The sequence below is a fragment of the Psammomys obesus genome, unplaced genomic scaffold (genome assembly GCF_907164565.1).
Source record: "Psammomys obesus unplaced genomic scaffold, mPsaObe1.curated_primary_1811, whole genome shotgun sequence".
NCBI lineage: Eukaryota > Metazoa > Chordata > Mammalia > Rodentia > Muridae > Psammomys > Psammomys obesus.
In genome coordinates this window covers 5,128,805-5,150,686 of record NW_026596440.1, presented here as the reverse complement: position 1 = coordinate 5,150,686, position 21,882 = coordinate 5,128,805, and the positions used below count along the sequence as shown (strand labels likewise).

Genomic DNA, 21,882 nt, shown 5'->3' with positions numbered 1-21,882 from the left:
CCTTTACTCTCAGGTCACTGGACTATCTATAAATGTTCAGGAAACACACAGACTCCAGGAAGAACCTCTGTGCACAGTGATAACATCTCTGTAAAAACCAGTAGGCCCTGGTGTCTTGCCAGGGGCCACATGTGGTGACGTTTAGAATTTGTGACATCTTTCGGGGTTATCAAGGTGGACTGCACATCTACCAATTACAACCCCACCTTGCTTCTGGAAAACAAACAAACAAACAACAACAACAACAACAAAAAAAAACCAAACCTTTTGGAATTCAACCCAACTTCCCAGTCATGTGGAGTACCTTCCTTTATTTGACTGATAAATATACAGCCTATGACCCAGACAGCTCAAGGAGCCAAGGAGCCTCACCAAGGTGAGACACCCCGCTTGCTCAGTTGCTTCATAGCTGATGTCTTTGCACGGGACAGCTCATTTCTGCCCACAGGCTCTGCTGCTCTAATCACGAGCGCGAATGCTACACGCAGCTCTGCTTTCTGCCTTCTTGCTGCCTCTCGGCAAGGGGCTGGCTATCTAGATCAGGGGACTGAAACAAACGGTTGACAGAGATGAGCCACAATCCTCTAGTGCTCTGTACACACAGCTAGTCAAGCCCAAATCTAGTTTCTTCACCTCTACATGAGCCAATGCTGTACTAGCACCCTATGGATGGATGGAATTTACCCAGGGTCCATGAACCTTAGAGCACTTTGCTCAGGCTACTGACCACAGTGTTACCTGAATCCATGGTGAAGACTCACATGCAGGTGAGTTTTGGGCAGGTGGTTCTTGGGTATATAAAAAAGCCTTAGCAAGGCATGAAGATCTAGCCTTAGCAGCATTCCTGTATGGTCTCTGCTTTAGTTCTCTGCCTTGCTGGAGTTCCTGCCCTGACTTCCTTCTGTGTGATGTAAGCTGAGATACTGTTCTCCCCATTTCTCAACCCTAGAACCTGTGAACAAAGAGTCTATGCAGATTAAATTGTGGATCTTAAATCTTGGATTATCCACTGACATAATTCTTAGCTAAGACACACACACGGAAGCGGGACAGAGGAAAGCTGGCCATATGACTAGACAGGCAGGACGATCTCCTGTGGAGCCTATGGAGGGCTCCCCTTACACTCGCTATAACCTGGACTTACAGTTTCTAGAATGTGACAGAAAGACCTTGTGCCCCATCAAGGGACTCAGGTTTTGTGATCTGATCATCAACCCCAAGACACTGCTGTTCCTGGTCTGTGGGAGTCACTGGAGCTCAGGAGCAGGCTGCCCAGATGCTCAAGAGACCTGAACTGCTCTCTGATACAGAAAAATGCATGCTTGCAAGACAGACCTCAGACATGCATCTCTGCAGGTGGCGGTACTAGAGGTCATGTAGATGCTGATAAATAAAAGAGCTCATGCTACAGGGGAACCACAATAACAAAACAGAGCATAGCCAGCCTGTTGTGTGATGGCCTCCTGCTGTGGGTGTTTTGGTTTATGATGGGTGAACATGTTTTTGTTAAAATTCCAAGTTGGAGATTTTAGTTTGTCCACACCTGTTAAGTGTCCTTTGTGGGGTGTGGTCTTTGCCAGATGGAATTAGTTGAATTCTGAGGACTTTATGGGGCATAAGTATGACAGCCCAGAGGAAGAAGGCATGGCTACCTGGAGGAGGACTGCTTGCTGCAGGACTTCATCCTGCTGCTGCATCTGCTGCTGCTGATTTGCCTGGGCTTCTGGACGACTGATATTGCCCCCAACTGAATCCTACAACTGTTTCCAGGGTCTACCCATCGTGCAGCCTCACCTGCTCCAGGTGGGCCACCCACTCCCGGCCTCACCCGCTCCTGGGGGCTCATCCCAGGTGTTCACTCACTTCCCCAGATTGGGATGTCTCTGCTCTCCGCCTTCATCACAATGGAGGACATGGTCATGGTGACAGGGATGGCATCAAAGTAGGAGGAGTGTGGCGCCAGCGTGAGGATAGCGGCCTCAGTAGGCAGGGCCTGCCGCCCCTTCACAGCCACACGGTGGAAGCCACCAGCAAACCACATGGTGCGCATGATGGCCTTGAGCAGGAAGTCCACAACCCTGTAAGAAATATGCAACACTGAGTTCCTGCCACTACACAGGCATGAAGAAGGGATGGGGAAACGATGCTGGGGTCTTGGCAGTTTTACAAGGAGTTGAAGGCTACTGCAGCAGCTATCCTGAGAGGAAAACTGGTGTGCTGGATTCCGGGGCACCCACAGCCAATGTCTCCCACCTCATCTGACAGACAGCTGAAGGGCTTCGTCCACCACGCAGCAGCCTGCAGGGGAGCACAGGTACTTGGCATTGATAGCTATCTGCTCATGTCAGCACTCAGCCATGCATGAGTAGACAAGCCTTCAAAGCATGTAGAACACCCACTGGAAGCCGCATGCCAATCAGCTGAGAGCAAAGGGCAGTGCCCTGGTGGGCCAGTCCAGACCTACTTCCCATGGGTCTCTCTGCCTTGGAGGCTGACCACATGAATCAACACATCCAGCTTTTGGAGGAGCCTAGAAGGACATGACTATAGAAGAGAAAAACCTGGCCTAGACCATCCGTGGTAGTTCCCTGTGACGTCCTTTCGAAATACACAGGAACTTGGACACTCAATCCACTCATCCCAACAAGCTACACCCTGGGTCGCCACTCATCCCTCTTAGGAGAGCTCTACAGTGACAGGCGCTATGAGCAGATCTGGGTGAAGCTTGGTCCCCAGAGGATTGCTGCAGAATGAGCCAGGTCTCACCAGCTGTGGGCTAACCAGGCCACCAAAACAACACAGGGAAGAAAAAAGAAAACAAATTCAAAGCCCTGTTTCTTGACTTTTCCCAATGTGCTAACTCCCCTGGAGGTTCTGTGAGAGGAGCGCCAACAGATCTAAGCAGAGGCCAATTGCTGTTGGGTACAGAGCCCCTCGAGGAGTCACCTTGGAAAGACCGTTGCTTACTTGGAGGATAAGCAGCTACTGTAGTTACAATGAGACACTGGGGAGCAGATTCAAGGTTCTATTTCTAGGGATCGTGTGACACATGGGTATGGCACCTCTCAATGTCAGCTGGACACTTGTAGAAATGTATAGAAATAAAATGTGCAGCCACTGGTCAGGAAGAGGAGGCTGCAGATGCTGGGGAAACAAGGCTCGGGGCAGGCTACAGGGGAACAGGCGCCAGGCCTGGGAGAGCAAGAGGAAGAGGGGAGCTGCGGAGTAGGCACCATCAACCCCCAGTCTTGAAGACCTGCGTCCTACTGGCACTTTCACGGGGCAGGGAGGACAGTGAGCTCTGGGTACCGACAGAGGTCAAGTCTATAGAAAGACCAGAGAAGAAAACTCCAGGAGCAAAAGGCGAAAGGTGTGGGTGGGGGCAGAACACGAGCCAAACAGCTGCTCAGTGCTGAAGATGACCTGGAGCTTTGGCCACCAGATGAAGAGATTCTGAAGAGAAGCAGCTGTTCTCCCACAACATGGGTGCGTGAGTTCCAAGACAACAGCCTGCAGCCTTCAGGTGAAGGACATGCCTGCTGCACTTTGGCCAACCAGAATGACAGGCAGAGGGGAAAGCAAGCTGGTTGTCAGTGGTTAATCAAGTAGTTGTCAGGGGCTGTACCCTCTTGCAAATCCTCTTTCTGGGAAGAGAACCCAACACTCCAGAAAGACTTCAACAAGGGGGAGAAAGATCAGGGCTCAGAGACAGAGCTACCTGAGAGATGCAACAGACATTTCAGACACTGGTAGGTCTGGATGTTCCAGGAAGCAAGCACTATTTCACAGTGAGGCCTGACCGTGGGCCCTGGAGAACGGAGGCTAAATTGGGGATTTTGATATTCTCTCTTCCACAAGCAAGAAAAAGGAGATACTGAAACAGAGAGAGAGAGAGAGACCCAAAGGCTACAGTCCAAATGCAAAAGGAAGAATGTGCAGTTTAAAACTTTAAATCATAGGGTGTGGCTATGTTGCTGCAGACAAGAGGAATTCCCCCTGGATGTGAGGACTCCTCTTTGAAGATAGGGGTAGGATACTCAGTCCTTCAGTCTCACGGCCCTTAGGAACAAGCCCTTCTCAAGCGGTCCATCAGCCAAGGACCAGCACCTGGAGGACTTGACTGCTGCCTGCCTGATCCACCCAGGACATGCTCCGATGGACAGAGGAGCCAGCATAGGGGTCAGTACTACCAAAAGGCAGCAGTATGATTTGTATGTCACTGTAACTCGAAGGAAACTTAAAATAAGCATCTTTTAAAAAACTGTGTCATTCACTGAAAGCCCAAGATTTTCAGGAATGCCTGAAATGTTGCTACCAACTTCATTCATAAAAAAAAAAAAAAAATCCTTTAACATCAATCTGTTCACGACAGCTTTCCTGTGCAATCACAACATGAGTCTGAATGAAGCTGCTGTTGTAACTTTGACTACTCTGCAGTTATTTTAAATCCTGCTTTTTCCTAATTCTGTTCCACTCTAACCAAGGCTCCTTATGGTTCCTTTCAGGAGTCAAAAGCACTCATGAGAGCCCAGGGCCACAAATCCACTGAGGTCCCACAGACTTTGAATGAAGGTGTCTAGGGCTTCATGTGGCACAGCACTGAACATGGAGGTGCAGTACACATCTGTGCACTGTACATATGACACTCAACATATGTCCACATAATCATCTACATATACTCCAACCTATATATACAATCATCTGTGTACACATGCACCTACACATGCACCAACATGCACACTCCAACATATGTATGCACTCTACACATATGTACATTTTAACATACACACCTGCATACTCCTCTCCACACACATGTATAGTACACAGGCACATTCATACATGTTCACAGTCCAACACAATTAACTATATATATATATATATATACACACATACATACATATGTGAACACCTACATGCAGTTTCATCTTCATACACACGTGCACATTCATACATACTTTCACCTGTGTACACTCAGACATGTACATACACCAACATAAACACAATAAACACAATTTCAACACTTACACACACAAACCATTCTCATCTAAACGGACACTCCAACAGGCACACACGCATTCTCTCATGTGTACACATTCATATACGTAAATGCTCCTATACACACACCTAAATACACGCACATGCATCCTTATCCACATACACACCCAGGCATAGACACATTCTCATATAGAATGACATGTACCCTGAGCAGACAACAACATACAATACAAAGATCAAGGGAAACTGTGGCCATAAGAAATCTCAGCCTCTCACAGCACGTGAAACAGTGCTTGCATCACGTCTCTGCAGTGAGGCTGTTGTGGACAGACTGGGTGACACACAGGAACAGAGGTGACAGAGACAATTCTGCTGTGGCCCTTTGCAGTTTGCTGAAGCCCAGTGACTGTGCCCACAGAAGAGCCCCAAGGGAGCACGGGGGTGGGAGGGAAGAGGTACAGCCCAGGTCATCCACTGTGAAGATGGTCCTGCTGCTCAGGGACTCTGAGCTGGGCTGGGGAAGAGAGACATGGGTGACAAGCCCTTGTGGTACCAGGCAGGCAGCATGTAGGGCAACTGTCAGCAAAGTGTCCTCAGCCTCTTGTCACTAAGAGCCGATACCAGTCACCCAAGGACCTTTAAATCCACCCAAATCTGCTTCCTAGCAGAACTTCTGCACCCAGCAAGCTCAAAACGAGGATCAGGTTTGGCTTAGATTTGATGTGCTTGGTTCTCTTCACAGAGGATTAGGAAAGTCTCAGACAAAATGAACTGAGAGCAAGCAACAACTTTACCCATGACCAGCCTCACTCAACACTCACACTGGGTGCTCACAGATCTTCAGGTCTAACTGTGACCTGACATCCAGAGAACTGAAGTTTAGAAAACGACGTCCCTTCTTGCCTCTCTCCTGAACAAATATCCTGTGCATCAGGCCCTCACAAGAAAAGAACAGCTGGGGAGTCTGGGTGAACACTCAGCTTCTGGAGCACTAACCAGATGGTGACATTTTAGGCATTGGGGCCACAGAGGGCCCCCACACCCACAGAACCTGTCTCCCTGTGAAAGTAGCCCCAGGGTTGGTCATGTTCCGGGAAAAGTTATTTGCAGAGCAGCCAGATCTGGCCTGCAGGCCTTTCTGTCAGCACCTCCAGCAAGGATTTGTCTGTCTTTCTGAGCTGGCTGACAGTGCTCTAGAGACAACAGCAGGGCATTCTTGGAGCTCTGGCTAAGATAACTGTGACAGGTAGCAAGACACAAAAACACTTGAAGTATCTCTGGCATCTTGACACCATGATGTGGTTTAATGGAGCTTCAGTTTGGCTGTGTTCCCAACACACCCATCTTCAGATAGCTGAGGTTCGTTCACATCTAGAACTGCAGTGGGCAGTTGGGTCTAAGAGAGACTCGGCCTGCAGCGGCAGTGTCCACCACTTAGGAGGCATGGGCTGCCTCAGGGTCTCCACTAGGGCAGGACTGTCTGGCTCCAGCCTATGCTAGCCAGAGCTTCAGATCTGTCAGTCCTCACCAGAAAGCGGCTTAGGGGTCAATCAGTGGATTTAGTGCAGGCTTGTTTACTTTCAGTGACCCGGTGGGCAGGGTGTGTCAACTGTGATCTGTCACTCAGAAGGTGTTCCCCTTGAAACTGCTTTAAAAATACCTGGAAGATGCGCAACCTCCCCCTACCACAGCACCCACACTCTGGGGCTGAGCCAGGGACCTGTGTCACTGTAGTGCCCAAGAGCTGTCCACTCAGGGCCCAAGCAGAGTGTGTTGCCCAACTCCACCATGAGATCCAGAGCTGGGGAGGGTGGCCTGAGAGCTCCGGTTTTAGTCGTTGGCCATCAAGAGACAGAGCAGCTTCTGGAACACAGGGGGCCATGGTGGTGGGGGTGCTCTGTGCTCCGGGGCATGGGTACTGTAGCTATATACCTGTAGAACCCTGAAGACCAGAGCAAGAGACAGGCAGGGACAGGCTCGTTTCAAAGGAAGTATCAAGAAGATAGCACTGGTCCCTGGAGAGCAGGTCCAGTAAAGCAGGCTTAGAAAGGGAGAGACAGGTCCATTCTGGTTGAGCAGTGACACTGTGACAATGAATATGGCATGCATACCCCATGCATGCACGCATGTGCGCGCGCACACACACACCATGCAGACTGCCAGCCAACAGAGCTACTTACTTCCTCCATAAGGCCAGGGGCTGCTCTGGCTCCTTATCAGGAGGTCCCAGGGAGGCCACGAGTGCAAAGGGCCAGGCCAGCAGCATCATGAAAGCAGCGAACAGGAGCCGGATGGGGAACAGCGTCAATGTCATGAAAGCCACCTGGGGAAGACAGGTGTTATTTTTTTAAGCACTCCTGTTTGAGAACATGTTGGAGCAGCCTGCGCCTTGAGGTCCTGCAGAGCCAGGTCACAGTTAGTCAATTCACAGTCATCACTGTGGCTTCCATTCTCCACTCCTGACTAAAGACACCCAGGGGACAGTGTAGGAACAACATGACAGAGCTTGATTGGCACACTCAGCTCTGCTCTGACCCTGATAGCACATCCAAGCAGAGGACCCGGCACCCAAAGCTGGAGCCAGGCTCCCGTGCCTTGCTCAACACATCATGGTACCCTCCTACCCCACCCTAAAGTCATTATGGTGGGGCTGGGGAGACAGGTCAGTCTGTAAAGTACTTTCTGTAAGGAGCTGAAGACCTGAGTTCAGCCCCAGAACCCAAGTGAAAAAAATTAGGTGTGAAATGCTAGCACTAGGCTTGTTCAGATCAGTAAGAAACCCTGTCTCAAATGTGGGTTCACAGCTGAGGTTGACCTCTAGCTTTGACACATATGTGCACATGCACAAATTGTTGATGTGAACACTGAGTGTTTATGTAGTCCCCTGGAGCAGAGAGCAGAGGAGCCAGGGCTAGGTTGGAAGAAGGGCCAGAGCCCAAGGGAGGCACAGCTCTCTAACCAGAGCTCATCTCAGGGCAGCAGGAGGCTACAGGACCAGGTGGTTGCCTGTGGCTCTGAGTTTGGAAGACATGGTGGTAGTTTGGCTCTGTGGGGCAGACCCGAATGCCGGACTGATAAAAGACACTTTTCACTGCCTTAAAAATCAGCGTGGACTCCACACAGAATGGTCGTCCACACTCACACCTTTTAAAGGCCCAACAGTCGTATGTGGCCTGAGGACAGAGCAGATTCAGATATCAATATCTACTCCTGTATGTAATTCACTCATTGGGGCAATGATTGCGCAGGGCATCTTACAGCTGGTCCTCCCCTTTCCCACAGCCTGCACTGTGCAGTCTAGACGTCTCCTGCCTCTCCTGGACATAATGCTTATCCTTGCGCAAGATGCTAAAGTGCTGTGGCCAGGTTCCTCCAGAATCAGATTCTTGCTCGCAATGCTAGGGCTTGTGTTGGGGTGCTGGACCTGCTGGTGACTGAGCTGGTGACCTCCAGGTGAGACATCAAAACACCCTGCGGCCCCCACTGTTGCACTGCCGCCTGGCACCGACACATCATCGGCTAGCTGGCTGCAGCTTCCAAGTTTCTAGGATTCCAGCCTTGTCGGCCACGCCCCAACCCTCACCCCGCTGGGTTAATCTTGTTTATTCTCCATGAAGACTTCCTAGAAGCCCTCAGCAGGCTTCCAGACAACGCCAAACTTAAAAGAGCCTCTGCCATTCCTTGTTCGGCATGGAGGGCGGATGTGAGCTAAGGAGGAAGCCCTTTGCATGGGTGTGCTGCATAGGGCAGGGGAGCAGACAGCCTCTGCAGCACTGTGTGGGTGGGTGGGTGGAGTCGGGGAAGGTCAAGAGGCCTTAGGTGCTTCCTCTGTGCGGTCCCTACCTTCACTCAGTGCTTGCCTTCCAGCTTCTGTCTGTACCCCAGGGAGCAGGGAACTCGACCCTAGGACTGAAGGGGCCTGCCAGTCTTTCTAGAACCCACTATGTTCCCTTCTGCCCCCATCTCCTGACATTTCCACTGTCTTCAGGAGTACTCAGCACAGCTCTAAGCAGCCACAAGAGTCATTCTTAGAAAATCAGGCTGGAATGTCTGACAAGCTTCCAGATGCCCTCCCTGCCAGGAGCAGATAGGCCTGGCCAGGGCAGGGCCTGTCTACCAAAGCTTGGGAGGCACCTTTTCTTGCTGTAGCTTATGGAACCAAGAGCTCTGTCCACATCAAGAGCACAGGGTGCCAGAGGGATGACAAGAGGAAGACAGTAGTCTACTTTCCATGATGCCATGATGCCCAGTGCCACGTTGGGTACCAACTTGTGATGTGTATGAGAAAGTCTCCAGGGCCAATTTTACCAAAGCCATGCGCAGTATGGCTGTCCACCAGGGACAGCGAGGTAGCATGGGGCAGATTGGATACCCTATGCAGGAACTGGCCAAAAGTATGACTGAGGGGGCAGCCAGGCACAGGCTACAGGACAGATGAAAGAGGGGAGAGACACAGAACAAAGGGCTCAGCCATGCTCCCAGGTGACAACAACCTATGCTCGCAGGTTGCAACTCCACAGAGATTCCATGGACACAGAAGGTGCAGGGACACTGATGCAGGGACCCACAGCCTTAAGACCAGCTGTGGTCGGTGAAGACCCTTATTCACTATGAGGAGCCACACTACTCTCAAAGGTGCCAAGCCAAGCAACTCATGTGGTCATCTTGCCTGTGAGCTAGAGTGAGTAATTAGACTACATCTCAGTAAGGAACTACACTGGCCTGAGGCTGTGTTAACTTAAATTGCCCTCTGAAGGTTGATTATAACAAACCAACCCATCGAGACAGACGCTGTCTGGACGAACAGGCACTGGTACACTCACAGTGCATCACAGCACCAGAGGAGATGGCCTGAATTGGGTTTTGAGGGTCCCCTTGGGAGGGAGGCTGTGACCTGGCCCCAACAAGAGGATCTGTCCAACAGCAGCCACTCCACAACAGTCCCATGAAACCTAGGCTCCCTGTGAGCTGGGTCTGGGCCAAGGACAGAAAGTGTGGACTGAACTCCAGTGTCTAGTGTAGCAAAATCTGGACACAGTAGAAAGTGGCAGAATGCAGGAGCCCACAGGCCAGGACAGAGCTTCAAAGCATCAGTGAAGACAATGGACACAAGGGCCAGGGCATGGTATGCTATAAACACACATACACACAAACACACATACACACATGCACACACACACTCAATGTAATACTAAAAAGTCTGGCCCTCATTCTGCCTCCTTAGAAAAATCAACCAAGGGCCAGAGGCAGACACTCTCATGAGCTGTCCTTTCTGGGAGGCTGCTGGAAGACTCCCAGCTTTGTCTAGGGATCGGAGGTAGGCCAATCCAGGTCGATGGCCAAGGCCTCATTCTGTCCTAAGCTGGTACCACAATGACCCAGAGACACTTGCAGAGAGTGTCCCTGCACTCGGAGGTGGTCGCTCTCTCTGTCTCACTGTCCAGTCTCTGGGCAAAGACCCCTCCATACATTTGGTATCCATTGCTTCCACAGCCTTGGCCACCCCCTTCTTGACAGGGCTACTTTTAGGATCCATGAAGAAGAGCCTGGAGGTTCCAGGACAAGCACTCTATTCGACATGGTTCCACGCAGAAGGTGACGTTGCAGGCCTTGTGTGCCCAGTGGGAATGTGGGGCAAGCTTTGTACCCTGGGGAGCTGTATTCCGCCATCCATCGGGGAGACAGTCTGAGGCTGCCAACTTCAATGTTGCTGGTGGCAGCAGAGCTGGATGCCACCCTAGGGGCACCACTGGGGGACAGGTGAGTCTAGGTTCTCTGTGGGACAGCTGAGGGTGGAGCTTCAAGTTACACAAGGCACCAAGGACAGATCCGAGGCAACAAGCACAGGGACGAGGAAACAAACAGCTCCCCAGCTGCTTGGATGCACACAGCTCAAGGGTCACACAGATGGCCAACTTGAGGAGACCCTGAAAGGCTCAAAGAGACTGGACAGAGTGCCACAACACAGACAGCAGCTTAGCTGGAACCACAGCAATGAGCTAACATCCAAGTATACCCAGCCCAAGCCAGGCATGCCGAACTGTAAAGTAAACCAACAGGGATCTAACCATTACACTCAGGGCAGTCATCAGAACACACAGCCTGATACCAGATCCTGAGGGGATGGACCAGAAGCCAGAGGCCCACATGTCACTTCTCCGTCTAGAAACTCAGGGTAGGAGCAAGGAAATTTGCTCAGGGATTGGGTGGGATGGTGTGCAAAGGGCTGCTGGACCACAAGGGGCTGTCCTAGCACAATGTACAAAAACAACAACAACAACAAAAAACCCAAAACCCTGCCCTAAACCCTCACCCACCGAGAGGGAACAAGAAACACAGATGAGCCTTTCTGAGTGGGAAAAAAAGATGGGGAGGCAGACCATGTGCCCTTATGCCCCAAACTAGCCTGCCTGCCCACTGAGGAGGACAAAGAAAATCTTATCAGGGAGGCAGTGTTGTACTATAAACCAAGAGGGGAAACAAGCAGAAACTGGCCAGAGAGAGGAACAAGGCAGCAGCTGATCAGAGCCTAAGCCAAGGTTCCAGGAGCAATGGAGACCACTTGGGGACACAGCAAGCATCAGGGCCCGGAACCCCTCCCCTTCTCAGGACGTCTCTGACACAAGGACAGTATTACCACATGACATCAACCTCCTGACCCCTGTGTCAGCAGAGTAACAATGTGCACTCCTCCGAGCATCCCCTCTCCCGGGAGCAGCTGTCCCGCCCCACAGGTCCTATCCCAAGGGACAAACAGCCACAATTGTCTTTCTCTTAATAGCTCGTTTTGATTTTTCCTACAAAACAAATTCAGAATGCAGCCCAACACGGGCCTCTGGCTCTTGGGTTGGTGGCCAAGGAGGGGTGGAAAGAAGGCTGCAAATGTCACGTGTTCCTGGTATGTATGACTCCAGCACAAGAAGTAATGGGTGAAACATTCAGTACCAGGTGACAGGAGCCAGAAGTGGGAGTCTAGGCCAGAGCCCTGTTGGAAGCAAGGCTGTTTCTGAAATGAAAGGAATTTCTTGAGTCTAGAAGGGAAGGCAGATCCCGTTCCTGTATAGTCCAAGAAGCTATCCCAGAGGCTGGTGGACAACCTGCTCATCTCAAGGCTCTGAGGATACAGCAATGGGCTTTCCAAATGGGTTAGAGAATGAAGAGAGGTTAGACTACAGGGATGCCTCCCAGGCATTAGGACACCTGGGAAAATTAGCGCTGGGGTCAACTGTGGGCCAAAAGCCCAAACTAATGACTAATGCCTGGAGCAGTATGGATGTGAAAACCATCTACAAGAGCCAGGGCCCCAAAGCAGACAGGAAAGGCAGACGCAGTTCATTTCACCCTTTCCTTTTAGAGCACATGCAAACTTTAAAAAGCACTATAAATCGCACACACATTTCTCAGCTAGAACCCAAAGGCACACCTGCTGAAGCCCACAGCCTACAGCTACCCAGAGCCCCAGGTGACTTCGACTAGACCTAGATCATCCAGAGGCAAACAAGCACACTAGCCAACAGGCGCCCCTGCCCTAGGTAGTCCCAGGACTTTAATTAGGTCCAGAGTGACTGTTCCTGTTGAACGTGGCTCTGCGGCAGGGAGCTCTCATCAGGGCTCCGCAGAACCAAAGCTCAGGAAATAGAAGAGGACGAGAACACACCTTACACTGCTGCGGGCACTTCAGTCTTCTCCCAACCAGCCCTATCCAACAGGCTCCCCTCACCCTAGCCACCTTCTGAGACCTATCCCATGGCACTTACCCACGTCTCGGTACCCTATACAACCCAGATCCCGAGATGAGGCTTGATCCAGGGCACAGGGAGCATCCACAGAACACTTCAGCAAAGTGCTATTCCCACTGGATTTATCTGTCATCTGTCCACTTCTCACTGGCATGTTAATGTCCCTGTCTTGAAGGCCTTGGGTCCCAACTGTGTAGGGCTGGAGTTATCAGATGCTTGTGCACAGCCAGGAGCGTCCACGTTCCACTAGAACTTTCCTCAGAGGCTGTGCTTATGGCTATTTATAAGTACCTCTTAGCTCTCCCACTCAAATCTAAAATTAAATATAGCTTTTCTAAGATGAAGCTATTTTTTCTTGTAAACCCTCAGTCCCAACTCCCCAGGTCTATGACAGGTCCACCCAGGGGCTGTCCAATGAAATCTCAGCATACCAGCCAATCCAGAGCGTTCCTGATGCAGGCTGATCTGAGCCTGTCTTTCAAGAACACTCAAAACTCTCAGAATCACCTTAGGGACCACACGGGCAATTACAGGAGTAATTTCCTAGAGGGCTGCCCTGCTGCATACATGCCACTGCAGTACTGCCCTCACAGACACTCTGGTCTCACAGAACCACCAGCTTCAGCACACATGCGTGTTTTCATCAACCTCTGTGGGTCTGATGGGAAGATGCCAGAAACTGTTTTGTCAGCCGGATCCTTCCAACTCAGGCCTGTGTACGGTGCCTCACCGCTGGGACACAGATGTTGGGGAAACATCCTTGGAGTGGTGCCAGCACACCCTGGCATTTGCTCCAGATCCTGGGGACACTGGTATGTGATCATGGAAGGCTGTGGGCTAAAGAAGAAGTGTGCCACAGAAGGACACACTGCACATGTGGATGCAAGAGGTTGGTTCCCCTTATCTTAGGTACAATCCTGTTTCTCTGCAGCTAACCACACATGGCTGAGCTCTTTGCAAACTGAAACACAGGTTGTGAACATATCTCCTGTTAGAGATACCCTACATAAAGAGTTGAGTCAGGCTCAGAGATGGCTCTGGATCCCCAGAACTTGACAAACAAGGACCTGCGAAGTCACCTTGTTACCTGTTCAGTTCTCCACAGGGCATTCTGTATGCAGCACTGCTATCTGCCCATTCCCTGCTCACAGCTGTGCTCACACTTAACGGGCAGGTGCTGGGACTTGGTGCCCACTGAGCAACTGTCTATCCATCTAGCTCGGCAGGTCCCACAGCACAGGTCCTGACATCATGCGGCTATGTCTCCTTATGTGCTAGGTGGGGTGTTAGGTAACCTTCACCCTTCGCAAGCCATTTATCAGGGTAGGCCATGAAGCTGTCTATCTCAGCACAGCCCATGCCCAGCAGGGAGGGCCCAGGCTTGGCACAACGACTGTGCTACATAATCACATGGTACAGCCTTTGGCAGGAAAGCAGCAAGGCACTAGACACACGGGGAATAACTGCAGGCCTGGGAACCCCAAGAGCATGCTCTATCGGAGACACTGCACTGTCAGAGAAGACCTGTGTTCCAGATAAGCTCAGAAGAAACACCCTAAGCACACCCAGGTGTGGCCATCTTGTTCTAAGACTAAGAAGTACAGTAACCTTTAGTCTTACTTTCCCTCCCCTGAGGCCGGAGAGTAAAACAGACTAGTTGTCAAAAAAAAAAAAAAAAAAAAAAAAAGGCTCTGGACCTGCCTTAGCTAGACAAGACCTTTCTAACTCTACTCTTCAGCCTCATTATGGAGGCCTCTGAGCTTTGAGAGCCCTGCAGCCTGTGCTCAAGGTAAAGAACTTGCCCAGCCCTTAGAAAGCCTGAGCCTCCAACAGTTCTGTGGCTTGTAGATACAGACTCCTAGGCATCCCTCCCTCTGGCCAGACTGGACCGTGTTCTCCCAGCTGGCAGTCTGTGGACTGGATGCTTTTACTCACAGGCTTCCCAAAACAGGGGCACACAACCCCACTGCTGGCAGAGGACTGGGCAGATACATGGGTGATGTGACTGAATGGAGAGAGGCATTTGACGGAAGGTCAAGCTGCCACTGAGCAGACACATCTCAACACCTGTGATGTCCAAGTCTATTTGATGTGGTCGAGAATGGTGCCTACCAAGACCCTGCATTGATGAGCACGAGGGGGAAGGCATGGTAAAAAGCTAAGGTGTGTACGGAGAATGCACTCTGACAGGCCTCTGCAGTGACTGGTGGCCCCCAGGAGGGCTTAAGAAAATGGGCAGAAGGCAGTGCTCCACACAAGGGGCAACTGTAAAGTTCTTAGGTGGGAGGACCCAGGCTGGGCAGCACACCAGGACAGCGCTTATTCTCTGATTCCTGGCAAGCATGTGTGGGAGCCTCTCATCTGGCCTGGGGCTGGCTTCAGCGGTCTCTTTGGGCTGCTTTTCTTACTTTCTCTCCCATACATATAATTTCAACACAAGTCCTCTCCCTGTGTCTCTGTGCGTGTGAATGTGTGTGTAGGAATGAATGTGTGTGTGTGGGGGGGCAGGCTGGGGGGATGGTTGGCTCTGTCCCTGCAGCTGAGGTCCTGCCGAAGCAGAAAGTCCCAAAGACATACATCTGGGGGCTGTATGCACTCCCTTGCAAGAACAAAAACTAGCCCTAAATCCCTCTCCAGAGCTACAGAGACTCAATGGCAGCTGCCCTACTTTAGGGAGCACTGGGGGCAGGACTCCCCATAATTACAGTCCTCCAAAAGGGAGCTTTCTAGGCTCTCAGCTCATATGTAGAAACAGCCCAAGGCTACCAGGAACAGGTGGAGCTGGGACAGGAGCCCTGCCAACAGCTTCCCAGGGCCTGTGACTGTGCAGGAGGCCCAGGCTTTCTATGGGTGAACAGTCTAGTCTCAGGAGACCATAGAGAGATCCCAAGTTAAAAGGCCTGCTTCTGCTGGCTCCCAGAGGACCCTAGCCCTAACCCTACCCTGTTCTCTGAGGATGGTGGCTCCAAGAGGTGCTTCAAGTATCAGCTGGCAGAGAAGTGCCTGTTTTAACACATTGTTCCTTCCTCGGGTCATTCCTGGCAGTGTCCAGGACATGGAGGCCCTGCCTATGGATCCCAGCCAGATAGGGCTCAGGATGAACCACACCCTCCCCAACCCAAACACCAATTTCACATTCTAACTCCAAGGTTGAAATGCAGGTGAGGTGGACATGGGGGCTGGAAGCCATGGATATCAGACAACACAGGGAGGGGACTCTGGGAAAGTAGAGGTCCACCATGCAGTGGGACACACAGACCTGAGAGCTGTGCAGGGATTTACTCTGGTCCCCTCTGAGGAGCCAGGACTCAGCTGAGGCCAGGAGACAGATCTACCACAACCTGTGGCTTTCCCAAGACCCAGCGGCTGGGATGAGCACAGGAATCACAAGATTCGAGCCCAGAGCACCAGCTGCCTTTACTCTTTGGAGGCAGGTTGTTTGGAAAGGGGAGGCTCACACGCTCCACTGTTGGTAAGAGAACTTACACAACCTGTGGGTGGGAACCTGTCTCTAGCACTCCCTGACTCCCTGATGGAGAAGACTACAGCCACCCAACCCCTACCACCTGCAGACACAGAGGGCTCCCCAGCACATCTTATTTGATTTAGTTGCTCAGGGAAGGAGGTGTACGGGGACTCTGTCCCTGAGGCTGGGTGGTCTTCTGAAGAATGGAGTTGATCTGATCCCAGAGAAGGCTCCACACACTGGCCACAGGAGCTATATAGTCTCAGGGCGCTGGCCGGAATGATGAGGCCTGTGAGGAGTAGGGGATGATGAAGCCTGTAAGGGAGGGGCCTGAGCATTCAGGAACTTTTGAGGCCATATAAGAAAAGTCAAAAGAACAACTGGCAGGACATACTACTAAGGAACCAAGGACTCTTCCTGTCAGTGAGAGACCTGTTGTACAGGTGGACCTTGGGTTTGATCTGTCCATGGAAGTTGTCTCCTCACAGGATAGCTTGGAAAGTAAGAGACTCCTGAAGTGTGGCGCTTGCTGCCTGACCCAGCCTGAGCCTAGCTCACAGGCATCTCTGCACAGGTCAGCACAAGCTCTCCTTTCTACTACACGGTCAAAGCCAGTCCTTGACCTCCTGGACTTTGGGTCACTCCAGCTCTATGTCTACCTGGCAGTTAAAATTGTGTTTTTAAGTAGCCTGTAGATGGCAAAAGTTCTCAGGGAAATAAGTCCCTTTTCTGACCCTAAAGCAGACAGGACTGAAGGGTAACACACTGACTCAGGAAAGGAGCTGTTCCCAACTCTAATGGCCCACACCAGAAGCATGTCCCAGTTAAGTCACGGCCAGTACCTCCACCCATGGTCCTGGCAGCATGCTAAAGGACCACATGGACCACATGGAAAACAGCCCAGGACAACACGGGTTAACTTTACCTCATTAGAAAATTGCCATGGTGATATAATGTAATATGGGCTGCCATTACCGTAAAATATCACGCGCATTCCAACCCCCAACACTGGGTAGTCCCTCCAGGCTCATTTCCACAATAATTCACATCTAGACTACAGGTTCGAGGAACACCAGAGATCCCAGCTCAGGAGTGGTAACATTCTGATATACTAACATTCTGAGCAGACCCACAATGTCTGAGTACAGAGCAGCTACAGTCCTGGTCGTCCAGGCTGGTCACGCTTTCTCCTAGGACATGTCAATGAAATGAGATATCCAGGAGCCCCATATATTCAGGCAAGTCCTCTTGGATCCTGGGATCAGGCATGCTTGAATGTAGCTTTGAGAGACAGAATCTGATGAAAGATTTGCTTGGACACTCAAGCCTCATAGGTCTGGGAAAGGAAGCATGGAGAACCTTCTCAGACACTGTAAGGAGTAGATAATTGGACTTGTGGGCTCTCTGCTATTACAGGGTCAAATGGAGGCACAGGACACATGTGCCAGACAAGGCCAGCAGGTGGGCCCAGCCAGGGGCCTGTAGCTGCGTGTAGATGGACACTATTTAAGGCACAAGTTCCCAACCTTTAAAAACATGAAGCACGGGCGTGGGAGATGACTCACTGATTAAGGGCTTGCCACTCAAGAGTGAGAAACAGGGTTTGGGATTCCCCTGAATAAAAAAAAAATCCCCCGTGAGTGTAGCAGCTTACCTGTAACTCTAGCCTCATAAGAGCAGAGAGAGGTGGGATCCCCAGAGCAAGCTGACCAGCCAGACTGGCTATACTGCTGAGCTTTGTGTGTGATTAAGAGACCCCGCCTCACGGAATGAGGTGGAAGAGCTATTGAAAATGACGCCTAGCCCCAATCTCGCGCCTCCGCATGCATGTGCACTCAAGTGCTCACACCAACCGACACAAGTGAGGGGGAGCACTTGCAAGTCGGCACACACGCACATGAAAATGAAAAAAGAAACAGGTAATTCAGCTGCACAAAACATAATGCATTGATGTCAGCAGGAAAGACTCAGGCTGCACAGGGGGACAGGCTGCAGAAGAGCTGCATCCAGGAGCAGCCTGCAAGCCTCCTCAGGCTCTGTGTCCACCCTGCAAGCTTCAGGCTGCCATGTGCACCAGCCAGCAGATGGAAGTCAATAACAGTGTCTGCTTGCGTGAAACTGGCACAGGCCTAGAGGGCTGGTGGCTGACCTGGGGTTCCCAGCAACCACATCTTCCCTTAAGCTGCATATTCTCAAGCCCATTCCACAAGTTAGGTATAGGTCACTGGTACTTGTACGAATGGGGACAGCCAAGGGTCAGCCAGCTGCCTCACTGACCACTTGTAGATGGAAAGGGTTACATTCAATTAAACCAAAAGGCTTACATAGGAAAGGGATGGAATGCCAGTTGGAAAACACAAAGTAAGACAACAGCCAGCGGTTCCTTCTGGATCAGTAGCACACCCCCCCCCCCCCAGCAACTGCTAAGGAAACTGTGACCCCAAGCTGTGCTCAGCAGAGAGCCAGGCCAGCAGCCAGCTGCTACTGCTAACACTAAGGACGCGAAGCCCACAGAGCTAACAGTAAAGAGAAGGCAGCACCCGGCTGGACAGATGGCTCAGCTGGTAAAGTGCCTGCTTCCCAGGATGAAGAGCTGAGTCAATCCCATCACCCACAGGGAAGGCAGTGGTGGCAGAGGGGCCTGCAAGCCCAGTGCTGGGAAGGTGGAAGGACACTCTCTGGGGCTTCTTAGCCTGTCAGAACTGGTCAGTACCAACTTTAGCAAGAGACTATGTGTCAGAATGTAAGGTGAGGACTGAGAAGAACACTCCTGTGTCAACCTCTGGCCTCATGTACATGTGCATATACTAAAAACATACCAGCTCCAAATTGGTGAAGAGGAAGAAACGATCTGCTGCCCCTTATAATCTGGCAAGCACAAGGACAGGTAATTCAACTGCACAAGACTATAGTGCAGTGAGTTCTGCTAATGACACTGGGTTAAAACAAGGTCCGTGCCTTAACTACTGGGTAGACCTGTGCTTCCTAGTCAGCTCAGAACAAAAGTGTACATTCACATGTAAAGTGTGTACATACAAACAAATTCTAAACAGCTATGAAAGTGAAAGTTAGGTCCTTCCCTGAACCATCCTTTCTTAAGAGTTCAGTTACCACCTTCTAAAACAATAGAAATACTACAGTTCCCTGCAGATAAGGGGCCCTATAAAGGCAGGCACATGTCCACACTGAGGTATGCCACGCTGCTGTGAGACAGGGACAGTTCAGAGCCTGGGTCTGCACAGCCTCATCTGAGACACAGGAACTCAAGCTGGCCTCCACCCGCCTCTGAGGCAGTGGTTCTCAACATCCTAATGATTCCTCATGTTGTGGTGACCCCCAACCATAAAATTATCTCATTGCTTCTTCCTAACTGCTATGAATCATCGTGTAAAGGTTTGATACGCAGGATATCTGATATCTGACAACTGTGAAGGGCTGTTCGACCCTCAACAGGGTCTTGGCCTGCACGCTGAGGATCACTGCTCTAAGGTGACCAAAGGCCCAACACAGGGAAACAACCTTGGGTCTCCCTGAGGCACCAATGGAGGGGGACCATTAGGTGCCACGTTGCCTGCAGAAAGTACACGCTCCACCCGACATCTGCTTCAGGCATTGCCGGAGTGCTAGGCAGTGACCCCAGTGTCTCCTCTCCTCTCCTACAAACCTCCCAGTGTCCCCAGTGTCTGTTGTCCACAGGCTGGGGAACACCTGCCCTTCCATGCAGCAAGGGTGAGGTGCAACAGAATCCTTTAAACACAGGGTGCCCCTCACTAAGTCCCCTGCAGTGCCCAGGTGCCCAGAGGGCAGCAAGAGTCAGCACAACATAGCTGTCCCTGCGCCCTATGCATGGAGCCTAGAGACTAAGCATAAAACCCCGGCCATCCACAGGAGGGCAGGGTGTGTGCTGTCAGGGCTTTGTTTGCACTGGCCATCACCATTCCTGTTTGGGCCAGGGCACAGCCTGGCTGCGCTTTGCCTTAACTTGATCACTAGAAGAAAAGCCTTCTAAAAGAGACTTCCAGTATTTAGGCAAATTACACTCAGAGCTCTGAAGTTAGGGCAGAGCTTGTCAGCCAGTTGAGCTCACCATTGCCTGGGAGGAGCTGGGTGTGGGGTTTACAGCCCCATCTGAACCCGCCACTAAGCTAGGACTGGCCCCGGAAGGTGGCTGCTGACCAGGATGTAAACTCAGATCTAGCTAAATTTCAAAACTGGGAAAACCCATCAGAGCTGTGACTGTACATGCTTGTACCACAGAGTTTGCGGGGAGTACCCCAAAAATCCTGTAACAGAAAACCACTTTATGACTTCAAAAATAACAAACTGTGAAGAACGTTAGCTGTCAGCCCAGGACCTTCTGAGGCCTGCCCTTCATCTGTATCCTTGCTGTAACAGGAAGCAGTGAGTACTTCAGTCAGACCCCAGCGTGCAGATCTTAGCCTGTTATTTTCTGTCCACTAAATGCTTAAGCTGCTTGCTAAATCTGCAGTTAAGTGACAGATGGGCTGCTAGGGGCCGAGGTGGCCTGTGTGTCCTTAATCCAAAGCTATACAGTAACCCCTCCCAGGGCAGTTTAGAGCCACTTGGAGTTGGAAGTTTATGAGCTTCAGCCTAAAGGGACTTCCTCCTTAAGGGGAAGCAGAACTCTTTTGCATGTACCCACCAGAAACTTATCAACAGAACCTTTCATAAAGGCAAACACCCTAAAAAGCACAGCTTGGGAAATGGATAACAGACTCCTCAGAGCATTTACAAATATGTTTTCTAGCCACAGGCTGTAGACACACCAAGGTTCTGGGCAGGGCCTCTGGGCACATGCTTTGGGGGACAAAGCCCTGGCCCTAGAATCAGACTAAGTGGGTTAAGACTGTGTGACAAGGACGGGCGCATAAGGAGTGGGGAGCTAGCTTCCTGGGAGGAAGACTCCATCCAGACTGAGCAGGGGCAGTACATACAGGAGGGGAGGGGCAGGGACACAAAGTCCGAGATGGAGGCAACATGGGAGTCAGGTAGACCAGATTAGGGTGGGATGGGAACCTACCAAGATGGGGTAGAGGCAGGCTAATAAGGACAGGACTGGAAAGAATAACCAAGGATTGGTTATTTATGTGACCAGGGTGGGATAGGGCAGGGTGTTTTGGGAGGGGGCCCCCAAGTCCACCCAAGCAGCAGATCTCGGAGGAGGAAGACCCGCCAATTCCTCAAGAGGAGAGAGTTGCAGGATGGGGGGTTGAGGAATGAAACATGGGGTACTTAAGTTCAAAGATAACTGCACCCTAAGCCTGCCTGCTGGACATAGGCCCAGGCAGTAAGGACCGACTGACAGCAGCAGAGGCAACCTTGCTTTTACCCTCGCCTTGTTCAACTCTGCCGACCATCACGTTCCCACGGGTGATAACCAATCCCATTTGAGGCTTTGAGAAGCAGGTGCTTGGGAAAGTGACAGATTCAGTGGACTTCAAACTTAATTTTATTTCTGATAAGTCACACATTTAAAAACATCATCTCCTCCCGGAGCTGGTTCCTCATAGTAGCAATACTACTCTGCCCATAAACCACAAGACCAAAGAAGTCTGAATCTGTGAACTCTGCTCATTACTCAAAGAAAGGCCCCAGAAGTGACCACAGCACCACAGACCTGGCCCCAGAGCAGGAAAGTCCCACATGCCGGGTCTCACGGTG

The 21,882-nt window shown here is 51.2% G+C and overlaps 1 protein-coding gene across 1 annotated transcript in view; it reads right to left on the bottom strand.

Annotated features, from left to right (window-relative positions):
- The window catches only part of Lpcat1 (lysophosphatidylcholine acyltransferase 1), a 43,988-nt gene that overhangs the window by 21,200 nt on the left and 906 nt on the right, over positions 1-21,882 (bottom strand). Inside the window, exons 2-3 of the mRNA XM_055597925.1 lie at positions 7,176-7,318; positions 1,864-2,078 (exon numbers count right to left, since the gene is read on the bottom strand). Of these exons, the coding sequence (XP_055453900.1) occupies positions 1,864-2,078; positions 7,176-7,318 (358 nt within the window). The remainder of the gene's footprint in view (positions 1-1,863; positions 2,079-7,175; positions 7,319-21,882) is intronic.